The sequence below is a fragment of the Myxocyprinus asiaticus genome, chromosome 7, assembly GCF_019703515.2.
Source record: "Myxocyprinus asiaticus isolate MX2 ecotype Aquarium Trade chromosome 7, UBuf_Myxa_2, whole genome shotgun sequence".
NCBI classification, from domain to species: domain Eukaryota; kingdom Metazoa; phylum Chordata; class Actinopteri; order Cypriniformes; family Catostomidae; genus Myxocyprinus; species Myxocyprinus asiaticus.
Genome location: NC_059350.1, coordinates 39375001 through 39396078, shown reverse-complemented (window position 1 = coordinate 39396078; position 21078 = coordinate 39375001). Strand labels below are relative to the sequence as shown.

Sequence of the window (21078 nt, the reverse complement as noted above, 5' to 3'; positions counted from 1 at the left end):
GGCTGGAGTCACTCAGCACACCCTGGATTTGAACTCGCGACTCCCCGGTTTTTTTACTCTTAAGACACCTGTAGTCACAGTAAAATGCAAAGTCTGGAGCTGAGTATTTTTCTGTAGTGGTGCTTGCTAAGGCAAGCATCACTGTTACTATTGCTCATACTGATGGTTGGGGATTTTAACAAACCCAAACCCTTAAAGTCTTAAACTTTGGATTGTCCCGTCATCAGACATCAATGATATGTCAAATCGTGTGACTTGTTAAAGAGAGGTGTTTTATTATGTTTCTTTGCCATCTCAATTAGATTTTCCTCTGGAGGATATTAAAATGGACACAAAATCCAATAAATTTACATTGAAAGGAGGAACCAGAGCCACACTAAAACATTCAAAACACCTTACCAAACACTGAGCACCACCCTAGCAAGAGGAGCTGAGAGGAGCTCTTCAGGTTGGTCATTATATGAGACTAGAAGATCCTCAGCACCTGTATCTTTACTGCCCAGATATCTGAGTCGGCCTGAAGAAAATCAAAATGGATGTGTGTTTGCATGTGTGTATAATCACACTTACCCTCTTCAGACATTACTGTTGATCAATATTTACCTTTTCCAGTGAGCCAAACCCCTTATTGCCCCAATTTTTATCCTGGATTCTAATCTTCATATTTAACATAATGGTTTTTGATGGAGATTTTTATGATGGTGGTATGTTATTCTACCACAGGCACTGGATGTCGCTCTTTCTCCCCAGCAAACTGGCAACTCTCTGTCTGTCTTCCCAGGCATGGTCTGATAGGTAACATCACCAAACCATCACACAAAATCTCATTTAGTCAACTCCAAATAGATAGCTTGCATAGTTTTTTCATTAAATTCAACCCATATCATTATCAAAGGACATAGATTATTTACACTAGCCATCACTGGATGATATATTGTTTATGTGTATTTTTCATATAGCCTACACAATGTATTTTCAGTAACAAGTACGTCTTTTGGTGGTTTGACAGCTTGATTGAATGAAACCTATTAAAGGCTACATACAGTACAGAGAAATTGCATTATAAATGTCTCCATTTCTAATCGTTCAGTTTGCGCAGTTACACTAGTTTCATACACTAACCTGCAAACTCATCATCTTCACTTTGTTTATTCTTGAAAAAGTACAAAAACCTTCGAAACTTGTGTTTGTATGGGGACTAGATCCACACCACAGGTTGGACTGCCACCTTCCTTGACGACACGTCCTGTGTGACAGTGATACCTGTACCTTGTCCTACCCGCGACTGGCTTCAGTAAATGTTATATCACCCCCTTGTGGTCTCCCAACGCTATTACGCCAGACTACATTAAAAGGAAGGCCAACTGACATCAAATTGGAAAGCATGAAAATTAGGCTTCTAATTAAAATGTCAACTAATGTTAATATATCGATGCCTCAAAAACATATCGAGAAAATAACATGCCGATCAATAATCGATATATCAATATTTAATGACATTCCTAGGTATTACTATCTGATACCATCAATTTACCATGGTACCACCACAGTACTTTTTTGTAAGGGAGAACTGACAGGATCAGAGTGATATTTCAGTCTCTATAAAATACTTGAATAAACAGTAAAAAAATGTTTTTTTGTTTTTTTTGTTCCTCATTTTATTTGTTAACTAAATGTATTCTTTATAGATCTGATTGTGTAGCTTTTTGATTGAATAAGATGCGCTGTGTTGTGCTGTATGTATTTGGTAGCCTCTTTAGTGTAGGGCACTCTTTCTGTGTTAGATCAATCATTCTCTTCATCAAGCAAAACGTTGAAACGTTTACTCAGGCTTTCCTTCAGAAAGGGTGCATAATTTTCTCATCTGCCTTCCAGTAATTATATGAAGGAGTGGAAGCCCTTTTTTCTGTGGTGAAAGGCATGCTGTACTGTGTGTGTGTGTGTTTGTGTGGAGTGTTTAATCTTAAAGTGTAATGATAAAAGGATTGTTTAGAGAGAAAGCAGGATCAAGGGAGTACCATTCTTCTGTTAGCATAACCATGAACATTTCCGGCCTGGGTGTGGACACGCGTGATGGCGCATCGGTGTGTGGTTTGGAGGCCTGCGGTTGAGACTTACTCAGTGTGTCTGTGTGTGTGGTAGCTAGTTACGGTCTGTCTCCAGTGGTGTGTTTGGGGGAGAGCAATTACAGTATGTCTCCTGTCACAGCAGACTGAAATATACACTTATTATGAGCCTTAGACTGCACACTAATGATTACACACTTCTCATGGATTGCCCCTGTTCACACACAGACAGTGACTCTAAATGTGTGTGCACTAGTACCCATTTCACACTGAGTAGTTGTTCTAAAGCATCATTCCCAGTAAATGTAATTTAATGTTTAATATAAGTATTCTTTTACAAAATTCAATGAAACTATATATTATAAACTAACACATATCATGCCATTCAGTAGATAGATAGATAGATGGATAGCTAGCTAGCTAGCATTTTGTTGTTTGTGCCGAGATCATTAGTAAGATTACATGTTTCTTTGATTGGATGTTATTTATAGTCTGAATAAAGCGAGAATAGACATTTTATATAAAATGTTTTAATAAAACGGGGCTTGCTGAGTAGGAAAAATCAAAGACTAATATCATGGATGCAAAGTGTGTTTGTAGGAGTATGTGTGTGTTAAATCTGGACAGGGGGTTGAATATTATATTAACTTCATCACAAACAGATTCCTCTTATTAAAAGTGATAAATTAGTTGTAGAAAATGTATTGAGTGGTTTAAATTCCAAAATGCACATCATACATGCACATAAGAGGCTGTGCGTTCATATAAGCAGAATATGAGAGCTAGCTGAATCCAGTAGTCTTAAATGTGTAACTGCCAGCAGAGGGCATCATAGGGGCATATGCTTTATTTAAAGTGCGTTTAAAGATGTTAGTTCACCCAAAAATGAAAATTCTGTTATCATTTACTCACATTCATGTTCCAAATCTGTATGACTTTCTGTCTTCCATGAAAAACAAAAGGAGACATTTAAAATAAAGTTAACTCTGTTCTTTTCCATACAATGATAATGAATGGGGACACAGGGGCTGCTCCAGAAATGACAAAAAAACATCTTAAAAATTGTCCATGTGTGCATACTATATGTCTCCCGAAGCCATACAAAAGCTTTGTGTGAGGAACAGGCCGATGACAGAAATTTTATTTTTCGGTGCTATTTCTTTAAGGCCAGCTGTCAAAACAGTCCACTAGGGAATGAGAGATGAACTGGATCAGCAGGTGCTAATATCCAGCTTGTACCCTTTACCTCCTCCTGTTTTTGTGTCTCTTGTTGTTAATTGACATCTTTGTGTGTGGAATCTTCAAGGATTGCTTAGTAAACACAGATAACATTAAAATCAGTATTAAATTACCATTCAAATGTCAGTTCTTGTCATTCTCAGACCAGGGAATTTGGGAGAATACATAAATATGTGACACATATAGCTAACCTTCATAAATTTCACAAAGTGAGTAAAAATGCGGAATCTAAAATACAGGTAAAAATATACATAAACTCAGATTTCTTCAAAATCTGTTTTTGGCGGCATGAGGGGGACCTACACAATATTAGGCAGGTGGTTTTAATGTTGTGGCTGATTGGTGTATATGTGTGTGTATGTGTGTGTATATATATATATATAGTTTTTATATGTATATCATATGCTATACATATAAAAACTATATGTATATGTGATATATACAGTATATGGATGATTATCACAAAACTCCAAACTCCATTTAACTCAAAATTATAATAATTATAATACTATAATTATTTTGTATAAAGAAAATTGAGATTGAGATTTTTTGCATTGCGAAATTATTTTCAAGATACTTAAGCACATTTTGCTCCCCAATTCTTATTACCATATGAGAACACGGACGTTTTGCTTTTTCTGTTCCCATTGTTTTCAAACACAGTCGTTCTTTTAACCGTACAGTAAAATTATTCTGTTTTACAACTACTATTTTTAAATTAAAATCAGCGAAAATTAAAGGTAATACCAAGGGAGTACTACTAAGATGTATAAATACTTTACAATTTAAATATATGCTTTTTTCTCATTACGGTAACAAGAATGTAGAGGTAAAAAGTGGGTAACTGTTATGAAAATGATATCACAGTGTAAAAAATATTTATGGCCCAAAAAGGAGGCTTACTTTTTTTAATGCAAAATATAATTTCTTATTTGTATCTTTTAATGGACCAAATTAAATGGACCAGGACATTTTATTGACAGGTTTACATGATAATTACCATACAGTATTCACTGTATACTGATAAGTATTAGTGTTCAATAGGAATTGTTTAAGATTTTACAAGTTTAGTGACGGAATATAATAGTGAAGTGATTCAGGTAGATTATATACTAATTGTTTTGTGTAGGATAGATCCGTGAGTTAGTATTTGGTATGGATTATGGGATGGGAAACCTTATTTCAACTTCAGTTAGCCTGTACTGTAGATTGGAACCAAAATACACTCTCGGTAAACACACACACTCACTCTCTTTTTCTCTCTCTCCCTCTCTCCTTCGAATGCACTCTTAATGTGCTCTCTGGACCTTAGAGCATTATCATTAAGATTCAATCCCAGCATGCACTAGGGCTTTTTTCAGGATCAAACTAAGGAGACACTGATTAGGGCGTGTGTTGTTTGTGTGTTGAAATTGTTGTTCTAACAATTTCTTGTAAAGCATTTCTGTTAGTCATGTTCATTTCTAAAAGATGATGTCATTTATGTGTCTTACAGTAATTTTCTCCCTGGGTGTGTGTATGTCTTTTCTTTTCGTGAATTCAGTGTTTTGCTTTCACTGTCACTGGTTAAAGTGAGGTGAATGCTAGACTGTGAAATCATGCTGAATGTTATGACCGCACTGAACACACACTCTCTTACAGTGGACAAGAGCTCCAAAGGGCCCAAAGCTGCAGGGACAACAGCTGGCCTAACGCAGCAGCACAGCTCAACTGGGGGGACCGGAGAGACTGAGGAAGAGGAGGAAAGAGATCTTCGTCTTCAAAATGAGAAAAAGAGTCAGTGCATCCTGCAGCTCCGTAAACTCATCGCTAATGGCAATCACCGCTTGGAAGCTCTCGCCTTGGTTGTGCAGCATGTCTTCAGCGAGGTTGGAGAACTTTTTTATTTAATATTCTTTCTGTCTTTCTTTCTTCCTTTCTCAGTCTTGCACAGATGTGATTATATTGATATGCAGCAAATGTTTTTACTGCAATATTGATCTGTTGGCTTTTGTGTGCAAAGAGCTATTTTATGATATCTTTAATTACATGTTGATTAGTGGGATTAAACTTTCGTCATTAAGTCTCTGTAAATGGAAACCATACAATTAAAATATCTTCTTTCTGTTGTACTCATGGATATCTCAGAGTTCTGACTATAAAGATCTTTCTTAGGACATATCTTAAATTAGCATTATGACTTTTTGAGACGTTTTAAATATCCGTTACAGAAATCAAAAACATGCAAATTTCAAAATTCAAGTGATGTTTTTGCATTTTTAATGCAAATTTCAAGTGATGTTTTTCTCAACTTTCCAGTGTATTTGTACTTAGATTTAACTAGGACTGGGAACAAAATATAACAAGCGGCCAAGTGGAGTGGTGGTAGTGTAGTGGACTAAAGCACTGAACTGGTAAGCAAAAGGTTGTTGGTTCAATTCCCACAGCCACCACCATTGTGTCCTTGAGCTCCAGGTTGCTCCACAAGGATTGTCCCTGTAATAAGGGCACTGTAAGTTGCTTTGGATAAAAGCATCAGCCAAATGCATAAATGTAAATAACATAACACAGGTGTCTCAAGATGCATTCTTTTTAACTTGGCATGGAATCAAAAACCGTAGCACTCCCTAGCAAGACGCTGAAAAAAAGTGTTCCACATCAGTCAGAGATGTCCATCTGGTGCATACTTAGAAAACATTTGAAAAACAGCACAGACGGATGCAAAAAATGTATCCGGTGTGAACAGCCCCTTAGGTGGTATTTTGATCTGTTTTATTACAGATATCTTCGAGCTCCATTCTTAGTCATATTACTGTTTCAGATATATTAAGTTCTATTTCCAACTTGTCAAATTCTAATTTGGTCAAAATGCAACTGTAAAATGTAATCATGGATACACAACTTTTATGTTAAAAGAGTTTGCCATAGTGTTAATAACTCTAGACATAATGCGCAATTTGGGTTAGTCAATAATCGAACCTTGACCGAGCCCCTTATGTGTTCTTATCAGTATCTGTTTGCAACATTCTGAAAAACACAGGTTCCTCTGTTCACTCATTCATGCTCTTCGCCATCAGACCCACATGTTATTTAGCCATATTTTGATAGCTGACTTCTACCAGCACAATTAAGGGCAAACAAGTTGAAGAGGAAACAGTCAGTACAAAATCAGTGGTCTTTTTGACTAAATGTCAGCCCGATCAAACTCTAGGTACAGAGCCTGGCATGATCAAATATCTGGGAGTGTCTGTTACAGCCCTTTACTTTGTGATTGGCTGTATCCTGGAAACAAACCTGCCACAGTGTTTAACTACATTCGTTTTCTTTTGGTTTGCAAATATTTGCAGATCAAAGGAGCTGTCAATCAACTGCTGTAACAAGCATTTTAAGACTCTTATTGAATAATCATACCGTAACCATAGATTTAAACAAACTGTTCTGCCATAGAAAAAATAGCTACTGTAATGTCCAGGAATTGAAATTGAATTTTCATTAAAACTGAAATTATTCTGTCATTTTTTAAATGTTTAGCGTCTGGTATTTAGCTTGTCAAATCAGTAAATCATAATAATGAATCACCAACATTGTCACACCATTTATGATTGATTGAATGTCTTTGTAACATTTTAAAAATCTTTTCTCAGATGTTTTGGGAGGGTTAGGGTGGTGTCCATACCTTACAACTCTGTTCTTGAGTTATGGACTCTATGCTGAAGTTCTACAATTCTTAGTCTTTTTCAGTGCAGGGCTACATCCAAATTGTAGAATGTCAGTGTTGTCCCAGAACATTCTGTTCACACCTGTGGTCAACTATGAACTTCTTAGCCCAGCATGAATCTCCATGCCATTCCAGGTTTGTTTATCCTGGTAAGTGCTTTTTTGGTGCTGGTCTAGTTGGTCTAGTCTAATTAGCAAAAAATGCTAGTCAACCAGCATGGTCTTTCTGGTAAAGCTAGTTGGTCAGGAAAGCTTTGCTGGTTAAGGTTGTTAAGAAGCCTGGTGGGGACACCAACACATCAGGATCCCATGTTGGGACCAGCATCTAAAACACAACATATGCTAGTGACCAGCAACGTTGTTTTTTTCAGCTGGGTTAGAGGAGTCGTTTAGGGTTAGTCTTATTGGTGTATTTAGTAACACCCTGCTATTTTGGTTTACTTTTTGACAGTTACAGTAGTTAAGGTAATTCGCCCTCATGGCCCCTGAGGCAGAACTGCTGACATTAAAATCATCTAGGTGATTTTGTCTGTGGTGACACGTGATGATCTGAGGTGTAAACAGTCTGATGATTCTAATCATTGTTGTCTGCATTGACTGGTTGAGTATTGTTTTTGTGTTACTGAGTGCAATACTCAGATAGACCGTCCACTCAAACTTTCAGCAGATCTAGAATCGTGTACCCACTCTGGGTACTCTACTGTCGCTGCTCTTCCTAGTCCCATCTCTAGGTAAACACTATTTGATAAACTTGAAATAAGGAAGTCAACATGAAATTGCATTGTTAACCCAATACTTTCATAGTATTACATAGTGAAACAGGATATTCAACAAGAAGAAAATGTAGGGAGGAAATTATCTATCTGGAATTGATTGGAATGTAAAAAGTAGGTGTTACATACATGAATGGAGAGGTTGAAAAATTGGAAGGAAATTGGGACATCAGCCAAAAAGGAAAAAAAAGTTGCTTCAGAGCCAGAGCTTGTAAGTTATTCAATTTTGAGAATAATTAAACATATATTTTTTCGGAAATTACGTGCACCGATTATTCATGCACAACGAGGCCAAGAATGTCTTGATAACACTGTTAACTTGGGTTGAAATCTGGAACATAAGGCCTATGTGTGTAAATGTGTTACTTAGCATGTACCCCAACCCCACACCTTGCCAAATAATCTTAACCCCAGGCATACAATCACACCAGATACCCAATTTAACCATAATGACACCTTTCTTTCTTTCTTTCTTTTTTCTTTTTAACTTTTTTCTTTCTTTTCCTTAAATTCCTGTAAATTCTCCCATATTCTTTCAGTTTTTTTCTTGTTTCCATTTCAGTCTTCATTCCATGCATTCCTCACCATCCTATATATAATGCAAATTTGCTCTTATCTCCTTATCTCTCAGTAGTAGGGAGTCTTCCCACCATCAATTCTTCTTATCCAAACAGATTAAGTAAACACCTATCTCTTCTCTGAATTTGTACTTCTACTCAAGAAAACGCACTGAGGGCACAGCTCACATACTGTCTAGAGAACACACACATTTTTCACTTTCCATCCCCTCTTGAATAAGACTTTACTTTGGTGAAAGTTGACAGTTTTAGCCTTCATGTCAGCCACAGTGATTGATAGTGAGCACACAGGAGGTGAGATGTTGGTGTGTGGAATGCAGCAGCTGCTACAAAGCCTCAGGGCGGAGTTTGAGGGAAGGGACGTGGCCTGTTTTCCCACCCCACAGTTTGGTTGATGATACTAGAGCAATGTTTCTCCATACTGCCTGCCCTTGGCTTTTTACCGTATTTCATAGTATATAGGTCACTTGTAGTTTCAGTTATGCTATTACTGTATTTCTGTAGAGAAACTGTAAAGTGTATAAGCACTGAAATAAAAATTCTGTTTCTCTGTATTCTTCTCTTTATTTCCGACTGGAAACCCTTGTCTTAAAACATAAAACCAGTTACTTCATAATATCTGACAAGCATTAGGCAAGTTGCATGTTCTTGAACCGCCATTTGATTTTTGTATCTACAAGCATATGCATTACCTTCTAGTTTAGTCTCTCTTTCTTTATTCTTTTTACTCTTTTTCTTGCTGATCTTCAGTTCCATGTGCAGCTCATCAGATCCTTGCACTTGTGCCATGAAATGGTACCCACGTTGACCATAATATTATATAAAGTCCAATACACCAAGAACTGTCTCATAGAACAGTCAATATTGTATTATGTAACTCGGATATAACCTTTATGGTCTACTTCAAAATGTACCATGTCAAAATGTGATTCATCTACTGTGGTCTTGGTATATTTAGTAAGGATAAATCAAAAGGTTTGCTGTCAACCAAAACTGAAAAAGGGGAAAAAAAATTATCCGCGTTTTCCGACCTGTAAAACTGACTTTTCATGTACCTCCACCTACTCTTTCTCAGCTTTCATCTTTTCATTTCTCTGTTCTGAGTTCCTCCTCAATCTCTCTTAGGAGAAATACGGGGGCAGGCCAGTGATAGGGAGGAGGAGATTGTTTTTTAGTGCAGCATGCTTGGAGACTGATGCCGACAGACCAGTTTTATATGATTGAGAAAGAGGAAAGACAGTTGTTTAAAATTGCTTGGTTGTATGACTGGTAGGGGAGAGGAGAGAGTAGGAGGAGAAGATGGGCTCCTCCAGGAGCAAACCTGGCCTGAAGAAATATCCTGGCTCCAAAAAAAATGGAAAGGTGCTGTTTGGTTTCCCTATTTTTTGTCCTGTGTGTTTTTAGGCTTATTCATTTTAAATACGTGTTTGTAATTGTTACTGGTTGGTACTCTCGTTTCTTAAGTATATATTAATTCTTGACTTCTAGGCTTTAACCTTTGTTAACATGTGTTTGCTTTTGTCCCTGAGGTGTTGAGAGTCTGTAGTAAGTGATCTTTGTGTATGTTGACCAGGGAGAGTCTGGTGTTTGAGTAGTTTAGAGGTATAAACTCCTGTCTTCTTATCTCAGGCCATAAATTCACTGTGAAGGAGAGTGTGTATGTGCATGATAGAAATGGACATAGTTCATAAGAATAACCAACATGGTGCTTGACCAAAGTGTGGAGATTTTTGTGTGAGTTGCTAAATGTTCTGTTTAGTTTGTGTAACGCGTGTTCATCAATCTCTAATGTTTTTCTTCAGAACATAAAGTGACACAAATACAGTAATCTCTCCCGGCCCCTGACTCAAAAATGTTGGCTATGTGGTGGTTACTGTAGCATTTACCATAACTTAATACCACACACACACACACACTCACATACCCCCATATCTTCCTTGAACATTCAAATTGGCCTCACACTGACTCTTGATGCTTGCTAATAAAAAACTGATTGATGTGGTTCTTATCCAACAACAACAGACCAGCTGAGAGCTACATGCAATACATTATGTAATTTTAAAGGCTTGGGGATTCTAGTTTGTGATTTGTATCCAAAGTGAATGTCTATTCTATGTGTGTAATAAATTATGAAACATGTTTTCTATTAGCTTAATAACTTTACAGATTTTTGGTTAGTTAAAAAATGTCCTTTAGTGTGATATGCTATACTTAATCTAAAACAATATTTTTCAAATTTTTCTATAATTATACCTGGAGTTTTTATGATTTCATTAATTAAGAAATTACATGTAACATTCTTTTAATCATTCTGTTACACTGCAAGACCATTTAAGTTAACCGCAAAAAAATAAAAGTAAATAAAATATACACTTTGCCTTATACAGTATACATTTTAACCTCAATATTGATGTTGAAAAAGAAACAAATTGGACATGTTACTTGTCATCTGTCCTTATGTTTTTTTTTTTAAATCAGTGTTAATTAAAAAAATTTAATTTTGTTTTTGTCGTTTCTTACAGCGTGAGGTGGCACTCAGTCAGAGAGAAGAACTTTCCGTCCAGCTTAACAAACTGCGACAGCAACTGGGTAAGCAATACACAAACAATTGCAGACATAGGGGTTAGGATTTAGGTCTTATGTCCGTTCTCAAGGTAAAATGCAGAACGTAGGCTTTCATCTTGGTTAGTTAGCTGTCATTTGGCCGATGCTTTTATCCAAAGTGACTTGCAGAACACTAATTGTAGGCAATCCCTCTAGAGAAACCTTAGGATTACTGCCTTGCTCAAAGGCGCAATCCTAATAAAGCAGGGTTGAGCGACTGTCTAGTTTTTCTTTCTTTTTTCTTTTTTCAGTAAATTTATTAATCTACTTAATATTTCTTCATTAATAATATTTCTAATTATTAACACCATTTAGTATGCCTTGTTGTGATTCCCCAGTCATACATTATTTCTTTCAATTGTTATTCCGTACATTCCAGAGTGAGACTATTTAAGGTTTCATCCTGTTGTATAATCTGTCCTGATGAGCACTATATCGATGGAACCATTGAGTTCATTGTTTGGGAATTGAAAAACAAAACAAAACAATATGATAACCCACACACCAATCAAACTGAACCCGTGCCCTGTAGACATTTGGCAGCCTTTCACTATGTTTGGTGTATTTATGTGTATTTTTTGCAACAAAATATGACTCCTCAATATGAATGATTGAATGAATGAACGGTACATTTATATAGTGTTTTTCTGACACTACACTCAAAGCGCTTCACACAGTGAACAGGGGACTCTCCTCAAACTCAACCAGTGTGCAGCATCAACCTGGATGATGCGACGGCAGCCATAGTGTGCCAGTACACTCGCCACACACCAGCTATTGGTGGAGAGGAGAATACACATTCACATACATTCATCGCATGTCCGGACACACACATTTGTAATACTGTAATGTTAAGGATGCAATGCTTGTTATGTTTAATTAGTTTGGCCTCAGGCACTGTCATGGCCTTTGGCTTCAGCACAAGTGTGCAGTGCATGTGTGTGGTGTATGAGGAATGTTTCACTCACATTGACTTCTGTCTGCAAGTCTGAATATGCAGATGGTCAAAGGACACTTTGCTCCTAAAATTTGCTGCCCCTTTTAATCCACAGTATTCACATAAATACTTATCCAGAGGCTTTAAATACATAAGCAAACGTGTGTTTTAAGTCTGAAAAAGTCTACTGAGAATTTGAGGGGAATTCTTGCTGCACTCTTAACTGAAAAAGCTACAGACTTTTTAGAGAAATAGAATAACAGACCTACAAAACATCATTCTGGTGGAAGTGTACTGGTGGTTTAATTCTAAAACCGTAAAATCCAAAAATGATTTAAATCTTCAGAGAACTAAACTAGTACCTTCTATGTTCTACTAATTCTAGTTTCTTTTCTAGATTCTGCTAACTCTAAATTTGGACCACTAATACATTATAGAGTCTGTTTTAGAGTCTGATTCTTTAGAGAACTGAACCACCAGCACATTCTAGATTATATTCGAGATTATATTGTTTCTTCATAGAATTGAACCACCAGTACATTCTAGATTCAAATTGCTCTTTAGAGATTTTAACCACTGTTAGATCATAGATTCTAGAATAGAATCTTTTCTAGGTTGTATTTCAGGGTCTATTGTACTGAATCTTAGAATTGAACCACCAATGCATTTTAGGTGCCATTCTAGATCATCTCCGCTCTTTAGTGATTTGAACTGCATGATGTTCTAGATTCTACTGACTCTTTAGAGATTAGGAAATGTAATTGCCATTACATTCTTTATTCTGTTGTAGATCCTAATGGCTTTTAGAGATTTTAGGCACTTGAATCTCCTTGATTCTATTCTAAATTTCATTGGCTCCTTAAAGAAATGAACCATCAGTGCATTCTAGATTCTATTTTAGATTTGTTTGAGAATTGAACCACCTGTGCATTCTAGACTCTGTTCTAGATTCCATTAGCTCCTTAGAGAAATGAACCACCAGTGTATTCTAGATTCATTTGAATTGTTTGAGAATTGAACCACCTGTACATTCTAGATTATGTTCTAATGGCTCTTTAGAGATTTTAACCATTTGTACATTCTTGACACTATTGTAGATTCAATTAGTTCTTCTGATAATTGAACCACCAGTAAATTATAGATTCTGTTGTAGATTCTGATGGCTCTTTAGAGAATTGAATCACCCATGCATTCTAGATTCTATTGTAAATTCTATTGGCTGTTTAGAGAATTGATCTACCAGTGAATTCTAAATTCTATACTATATTATATTGACTTGTTAGAGAATTGAATCACCAGTACATGAGAAGTTGTATCATAAATTTCCATATTGATAGTATGTGTAAACAGCACATGTGGTACATTTACCAGTAAAGAAAACCCAACAATTTTCCTGTAATTTACCTGCTGCATGTGTGAATGGGGCTGCTGACTCTTTAGAGAATTGAACCACCAGTGCATTGTAGATACTATTTTAGATTTCTTTGACTCTTTAGAGAATTGAACAACTGTGGACATTTTAGATTGTATTGAGTCTTTTAGAGAATTGAACCACCAAGACATTCTAGGTTCCATTTTAGATTATCTTCACTCATTAGCAAATTAAACCACCAGAATGTTTTAGGTGCTATTCTAGACTTCTGTTTTAGACTCTGAACTGAATCACCATTACGTTCTAGATTCTTCTCTAGATTGTACTTTATATATGATTAGACCAGTATATTCCACATTTGACAGTTCTAGATTCTAATGACTGTTTAGAGATTTCAACCACCAGTAGAGCCCTTCTAAATGCCAATGATGCTAATTTCATCTCCCCTTTCCTAACATACTACTACTTCACTCTCTCCTCAGGTAACTCGGTCTCCTGTTGTGAGCAGTTGGAGAGGGAAAAGGAGGAGGTGCGGGTGTCTTTGGAGGCGCTGTTACAGAAACTACAGGAGCAGCATCAAACAGAACTAGAGCAACTGGAGGAGAGACTGAAAGAGTTCTACTCAGCAGAATGGGACAAGACCCACCTGGCCTACCAGAAAGAGGCAGACAAATGCAGGGCGCTCATGCAGCAGCAGGTAAGAGCTTACCTGGGCTGGTCAGTGCTTGCAGCACAGAAATCATGTGTCTTATGTAATCAAGATTAACTATTCAAATCACACAGCTCCAATCAGGTGATACCTCACCTTACGTGTCTGCTTTATTGTGAGTACATTCCTGAATGCACACCCTCTCTTGTGTGTTTTTCATACGGTCTTTATGTAATATTTCATATTTGGCATTCAGTTCTGTTTTATATTGAGATGTTTGTCTTTGAGGCAGGTGTTGTATGAACAGTCAGCTCCAGGAGTTTCCTAAAAACAATTCACATTTAACTTCAGTCAAGCATGACTCTTGTCAAATACAAAAGGATTTTATAGATGTTGCCATATTATTTATTGTATCTATGCTTGAAAAAAGTGTAGCAGGAAAGAGAGTGTATGATGGTGTGTTTAGTTTACAAAGCTAGTTTGTGGACTAAATTGTCCCTAAATGTTAGCTAAATATAGCAAAACCCCCCTTATATATAAATAGAACAAAACCTTGGACATCCGAGTACATTCTCATTTGGAAAAATTAATTAATAAATTAAATAATGACTTTTGCAGGGGTAAGGTTTGGGTTAGGATTAGTCTGCAGTCATTACAATTACCTCTATATATGTCTATACTAGTCTACACACAAGCATGTGTTCAGTATGTGTGAATGCTGTTTTCTAGTCTTGCCAGTACATTTCTCCCACCTCTCCAGATTGGCACTTTTGTTCATTGATACCCGTGCAGTTAGTGGAAGTTTAACATAGATATGTACATGTACAGACTGATGTTACCACATAGACAGAGAGATTTTTAAATACAACTACACCAGGGCCATTATCAAGAAAGCCAAAGAAGAGGTACAGTTTATTACAACAGAAAAAATAAAATAAAAACAGAAATATCTTTATAAATATATTTAGTGCTTTATCTGTTAGATGATGATAATGATGATGACTATGATTTTCACTGGCAGGTGGAAGAGGTGAGGAACCAACAGGAAGCCCTGAGGAACCAACAGGAATTGGCACACACTGAGCGGATGGAGATACTGAAACGTGAATATGAGACTTCATGCGCAGGTAATTTCACTACAGATCTGCAGTCATCAAAGGCATACTATTCTGATATTTTTTATGAAATGTATTATATTTTGCATCTGCGGGACCAAGATGATCAATTATAATGTTATTTTCCACTTTCAGAGCTCAGGAAGATTCACGAACTGAACATTCAAGAACTTGACAAAACACTTGAGTCTGAGGCCTCGCTCAATGTATGCATTACTGTCTTATTTTTATATAAACACAGATACACAAATTTAACTCATGAAATTATTGGTACTGAATGTCAACTTGCAGTATTTTACTTAAGATTTGTGTTATTTATGTAAAGGGATAGTTCACTTCACTTCTCTCATCATTAACTTACCCTCATGCCTTCCCAGATGTGGATGACTTTCTTTCTTCTGATGAACACAAATGAAGATTTTTAGAAGAATATTTCAGCTCTGTAAGTCTTCATGTGAATGGTGACCAAAATTTTGAAAATCCAAAAGGGCATAAAGGCAGCATAAAATAATCCGTTTGACTCCAGTGCTTAAATCTGTATCTTCGGAAGCGATACGATAGGTGTGGGTGAGAGACAGATCGATATTTAAGTCATTTTGTTTTTCTATAAATGTCCACTTTCATTTTCTTCTTTTCTTTTTAGTGATTCACATTCTTTGTGCATATTTCCACCTACTGGGCAGGGAGGAGAATTTATAGTAAAAAAAAAAAAAAAAAAGTACTTGAATATTGATCTGTTTCTCACTAACACCTATCTATTGCTTCTGAAGTATTTAACCACTGGAGTTTTATGGATTACCTTTGTGCTGCTTTTTGGAGTTACAAAATTTTGGAACTCATTCACTTGCATTGTATGGACCTACTGAGCTGAAATATTCTAAAAATCTTAGTTCATGTTCAGCAGAAGAAAGATAGTCATACATGTCTGGGATGGCGTGAGGGTGAATAAATGACGAGAGAATTTTCATTTTTGCATGAACTATTCCTTTAAAGAAACAATTTGCAAATGTGTCATAATTTGCAATATTATACACATATTAGGTAAATAGAAATAATGTGTATATGTCCTGATTTTTAAATAAATATTTAATCACAATTCTCTTCACTAAAGGAAAAAATTCAAAGTTTGACTGCAGAAAACGAGGCTTTGAAAGAAAGGCTAAGAGAGGAGGAGGAGCGGAGGAAAGCACTGGCAGAAAAAAGTCAGGTAATGACATTCACATGACAGAACGCCTCTTTCCACAACATTGTTCTATGGACTTGTATACAGTGCGTTCAGAAAGTATTCAGACCCCTTCATTTTTTCACATTTTATGTTGCAGCCTTATGTTAAATTATTTTTTTCACATCAACCTACACTCCATACCCCATAATGACCAAGAAATTTTTTTATTTTTGATAACTTTGCTAATTTATTCAAAAGAAAAAACTGAAATATCACATTGACCTAAGTATTCAGACCCTTAAATTAGTACTTAGTTGAAGCACCTTTGGCAGCGATTACAGCCTGAAGTCTTTTTGGGTATGATGCGTCAAGCTTTGCACACCTGGATTTGGGGATTTTCTGCCATTCTTCTCTGCAGATCCTCTCAAGCTCTGTCAAGTTGGATGGGGACCGTCGGTTGACAGCCATTTTCAGGTCTCTCCAGAGATGTTCGATTGGGTTCAAGTCTGAGCTCTGGCTGGGCTACTCAAGGACATTCACAGAGTTGTCCCTGAGCCACACTTGTGTTGACTTGGCTGTGTGCTTGGGGTCATTGTCTTGTTGGAAGGTGAACCTTCAGCCCAGTCTGAGGTTCTGAGTGCTCTGGACCAGGTTTTCATTAAGGATATCTCTGTATTTTGCTGCATTCAGCTTTCCTTCAACCCTGACCAGTCCCTGCCACTGAAAAACACCCCCACAGCATGATGCTACCACCACCATGCTTCACCGTTGGGATGGTATTGTGCAGGTGATGAGTGGTGCCTGCTTTCCTCCAGACATGAAGCTTGGAATTGAGGCCAAACAGTTCAATCTTTGTTTCATCAGACCAGAGAATCTTGTTTCTCACAGTCTGAGAGTCCTTTAGGTGCTTTTTTTTATGTGTCTTGCACTGAGGAGAGTCTTCCTTCTGGTTTTTGCTCTGATATGCATTTTCAGCTGTGAGACCTTATATAGACAGGTGTGTGCCTTTCCAAATTATGTCCAATCAGTTGAATTTTCCACAGGTGGACTCCAATCAAAGTGCAGAAACATCTCAAAGATGATCCAGAGAAATGGGATGCACCTGAGCTAAATGTCAAGTGTTATAGCAAAGGATTTGAATACTTATGTCTATGTGATATTTCATTTTTTTGTTTTAATACATTTGTAAAGTTGTCAAAAATGCTGTGTCATTATGGGGTATGGAGTGTAGATTGATGTGAAAAAAATAAAATAAATAATTTTAGCATAAGGCTGCAACATAACAAAATGTGAAAAAAATGAAGGGGTCTGAATACTTTCTGAATGCACTGTATTTAGGGGCATAGCAACCATTATAACTTGTAAACATTTTTAATTTGCACCTGCTTCACTTATTGGATGACTAAAATTTATTAGCATTATATTAAGAGCTTCGGGGCCACAGTACAAAAAAAAAAAAAGAAAGAAACCCTGCCTTTAAGGAAATGATATGGGACTAATAGGCGAATGTTGTGTCACCTAATTAATATTCATGAGCCGGGTTGATAAGGTTTATAATGTGCCCTCAAAGACTGGGTCCAGGCACTACTGTGACACACAGAGATGTTCTGTGCTTCTTTGTGATCACAGATGGTGTGAAACACAAACTGAACACTTGTTTCTCTGTGTGCAGAAGGACGCCCACACACTGTATTTGGAACAGGAGCTGGAGAGTCTTAGAGCCGTGCTGGAAATAAAGACCAACCAGATACACCAGCAAGACAAGAAACTTATGCAGATGGACAAACTGGTGAGGATCTTGATATTTTACCATTAGTATAGAACCTACAAGTCTTAGAAATTATCCTTTCCTTCAAGGGGTAATATTTACCCCCTCAAGATGATTTTCAGGGATATTTTTTACCCTTATGAGGACATATTTAAAATAATAATAATAATTAGAGTGTCATTCTTTTATGTAAAATACTTAATTTAACATACTTTCTCAATCTGAATAATTAGACCTCTTTTTTTATGTGATTATATACACCTACGCCTAGATTAGAATATTAAGAAATATATCAGGTCTTACAAATTAAACACGGAGGAAAATGTTTCCCCCAACTTCTTGAATTTCGGGGGTATTATTATCTCTTTCTGTGGCATTTTTACCCCAAGCCCTGACCCTGGAATCTACTTGACAAAATAGAACTTTTCACTAAATAAAGTTTATTTTTTTTACACTTGTGTTTATGATCAGATTGATGATAATTTGAAACTAGAGGAGTGTCTAAATAAGGTCCAGCAGGAGAACGAGGATTACAAGGCTAGGATGGACAAGCATGCTGCCCTTTCAAAGTAAGTAGCTCTTTTTAGGTATAAGACTCATCTTTTTTTTCTTGTTCTGGGATGCACAATGGAATTATGAATTGTTTGTCATATCAGTGTATCATATCTCCATTTTTTTCCTGTTTGAATGTAGGCAGCTCTCCACAGAACAGGCCATGCTTCAACAGACCCTGCAGAAGGAATCAAAGGTCAACAAACGTCTATCCATGGAGAATGAGGAGTTGCTATGGAAACTACACAATGGAGACTTGTGCAGCCCGCGACGCATCTCACCCACTTCCCCCTTCCACTCGCCTCAAAACTCTGCCTCCTTTTCCACGACTCCGATATCACCCAGATAGCCTCTGACCTCAGAAACCACCCTCACCCAGAGGCACCTATGGACCTTTTGGCCATTTGATTCCTATAATAGGACTTGTACAGTTTGTAAAGACTTCTAAAGTTTATAACTTTCCCATTAAAGACAATGATGCACAGTTGCACTTCTTGATCAAGCAATTGCCTTGCTCAGTTACACATTTGTTTGTTCTCTTCTGTGTCATTCCTTTCTGTCTGTCTCTAACACATTTTTTCCTTCTCTCTCCCTTTCTTTCACACACATACACAAAAATGTATCTGAGGAGGGAACACACCTCAGGGCTTGTACATAGAGTATCTCTTCCTTGGACTGCAATTTTCTGTTTTATTTGTGCTCCCTTTTCATTTTTTTAATTAAAAAATGGTACATGCATAGCAAGTAAACGATGTAAAGCTGTCTTTTTCTTTGTCTGCTCGCTCGAACACTATATGAGATTAACATAAAAAATAGATTTCTTTTTTTTTGGCAATATGCTTGGTTCAAGACTTTGCTTGAGAACGTTTTGATCAGCAAGACGGGAAAAAGGCTTTAAAATTAACCTCACATGCATATACAGTAGATCCAAATATTTGTTCTTAATATTGTGGAATGTATTTACTTCTCTCCCAAAATTGGTTCTAGTGGCCTCCACATCCAGAAAGCTTTGAGTGAATGTTTATTGACGGTGGATGTCTGTATCTGAAAAGTGATTGGCTCTTTTACCTGTAAGGCGGAACTTCCTTTCCTACGTCCGCCATCCTTCTCGGGCTAAATAGTCTCTGTTGACATCTAGTGGACATTAATGGAAATGCAAGATTTCGTGTGTCATTAAGGGTCATGAAACAGTCCTCTTTCAGCTCAAGTCCACCTCACAACCCTTCTGAAAAATGCAACTCAGCTGGGCGTGGACAGCCGTGAGAACCCTCCCCTAGTGGGCGGGGTGGGGGAGAAAGAGGGGAGCAATCTGTCATCTCATTTGCCCATGCCAGCTCTTACTAAATATCAGGATAAAGTTTGACAAACTGTAAGATGTGTATAGCTGGCAAAGTTCAAGTCTAACTAAATATGTTGAACGTTTTTTTTTCCCTTTAAGGATCACAACACCGCCTGTTTCAGCACAGTTGAGTTCTCAAAACATTTTCAAAAGATACAGCCATCGGAGTGAGGGAAGAAGGAACACAACTGTCTGATCTAGTCACTCCGCATTATTTCACTAATGCAGTTAACAGCATCACAATTGCTCATCATAACAGAATGCACAAATAAAGTATTCACTGTTTTGTAAGCTCACAATACAGTACACAGAATCACACTGGTAATTTTATATCTATAATTTAATGCACAAGTAAATGCCAAGCCATATGTACTCCGTATTAAACATATGCAAATGTTTTTTTACACTTTTGAGACTTATTCCAAGATGTTGATTCACTAATATAAGTACTTAAATCAGTTAACACACTTACATGTCATTTAGGATGAATGGATGGATCCACAGGGTATGTGTGTCTTGGACAATCAATGTAAACCGCATCTCAAATGAGCCCCAGTCAGAGACACTCTCACCGCATATCTCAAAACAGTCATGTTAATAAATGTGTGCTGCACGAACATTTAAAAGGTTTGGGCAATGATTGAAAGACTATCATGTCCAGCAGCGGTTCTAGCTTGTATGGCGCCCTGGGTGAAACCCGCTTCAACATGCCCCCAATGTTGTTGGGAGGGGGGCAAAGTTGTTGACCCCTGGTGCCACCTTCCCCCACAAAATGCTGCTCTGGGCAACTGCCCATGTCGCCTATGCCTAAATCCGCCACTGCTCGGGTTGGTACTATCAACTCTACAAACAACTGACACCAAGGCTCTTGAGAGTTTGAAGCGCTGGTCACGTTTTCATATGATAAGGCTACGCAAGCTCATTAAAATTAATGAGACGCTGATGACCCGACGATGCACTATAGTACAGGGACAGGTCACATCATGGGACTTGAGCTGTGTCTCCTTTCGAAGGCTGCGTGTTAGGTAGGATGCGTCCTTTGAAAGCTGTAGTATACTGAGCGTCCTCCTTTAAACAAGCCTCTTTAAACGAGACGGCCTTCGTAGGACAAACGGAAACGGAATGTAACATGGTTACTATGACAGCACGCCACTCTAACAAGCACGAGTGCTTTGAGTGAGAAGGGAACAAAGTCCCTCTGGAAGGGAATGTATGTGGTACATTT

General features: G+C 37.3%; 1 protein-coding gene across 1 annotated transcript in view; it reads left to right on the top strand.

Annotated features, from left to right (window-relative positions):
• Positions 1–19263, top strand: part of mtus1b (microtubule associated tumor suppressor 1b) — a 55965-nt gene extending 36702 nt beyond the window's left edge. Inside the window, exons 7-15 of the mRNA XM_051703320.1 lie at positions 4947–5173; positions 10875–10941; positions 13748–13962; positions 14936–15041; positions 15165–15235; positions 16141–16236; positions 17867–17983; positions 18434–18531; positions 18656–19263. Coding sequence (XP_051559280.1) covers positions 4947–5173; positions 10875–10941; positions 13748–13962; positions 14936–15041; positions 15165–15235; positions 16141–16236; positions 17867–17983; positions 18434–18531; positions 18656–18863 — 1205 coding nt within the window. The 3' untranslated portion in view covers positions 18864–19263. The remainder of the gene's footprint in view (positions 1–4946; positions 5174–10874; positions 10942–13747; positions 13963–14935; positions 15042–15164; positions 15236–16140; positions 16237–17866; positions 17984–18433; positions 18532–18655) is intronic.
• The last annotated feature ends 1815 nt before the right edge of the window (positions 19264–21078 follow it).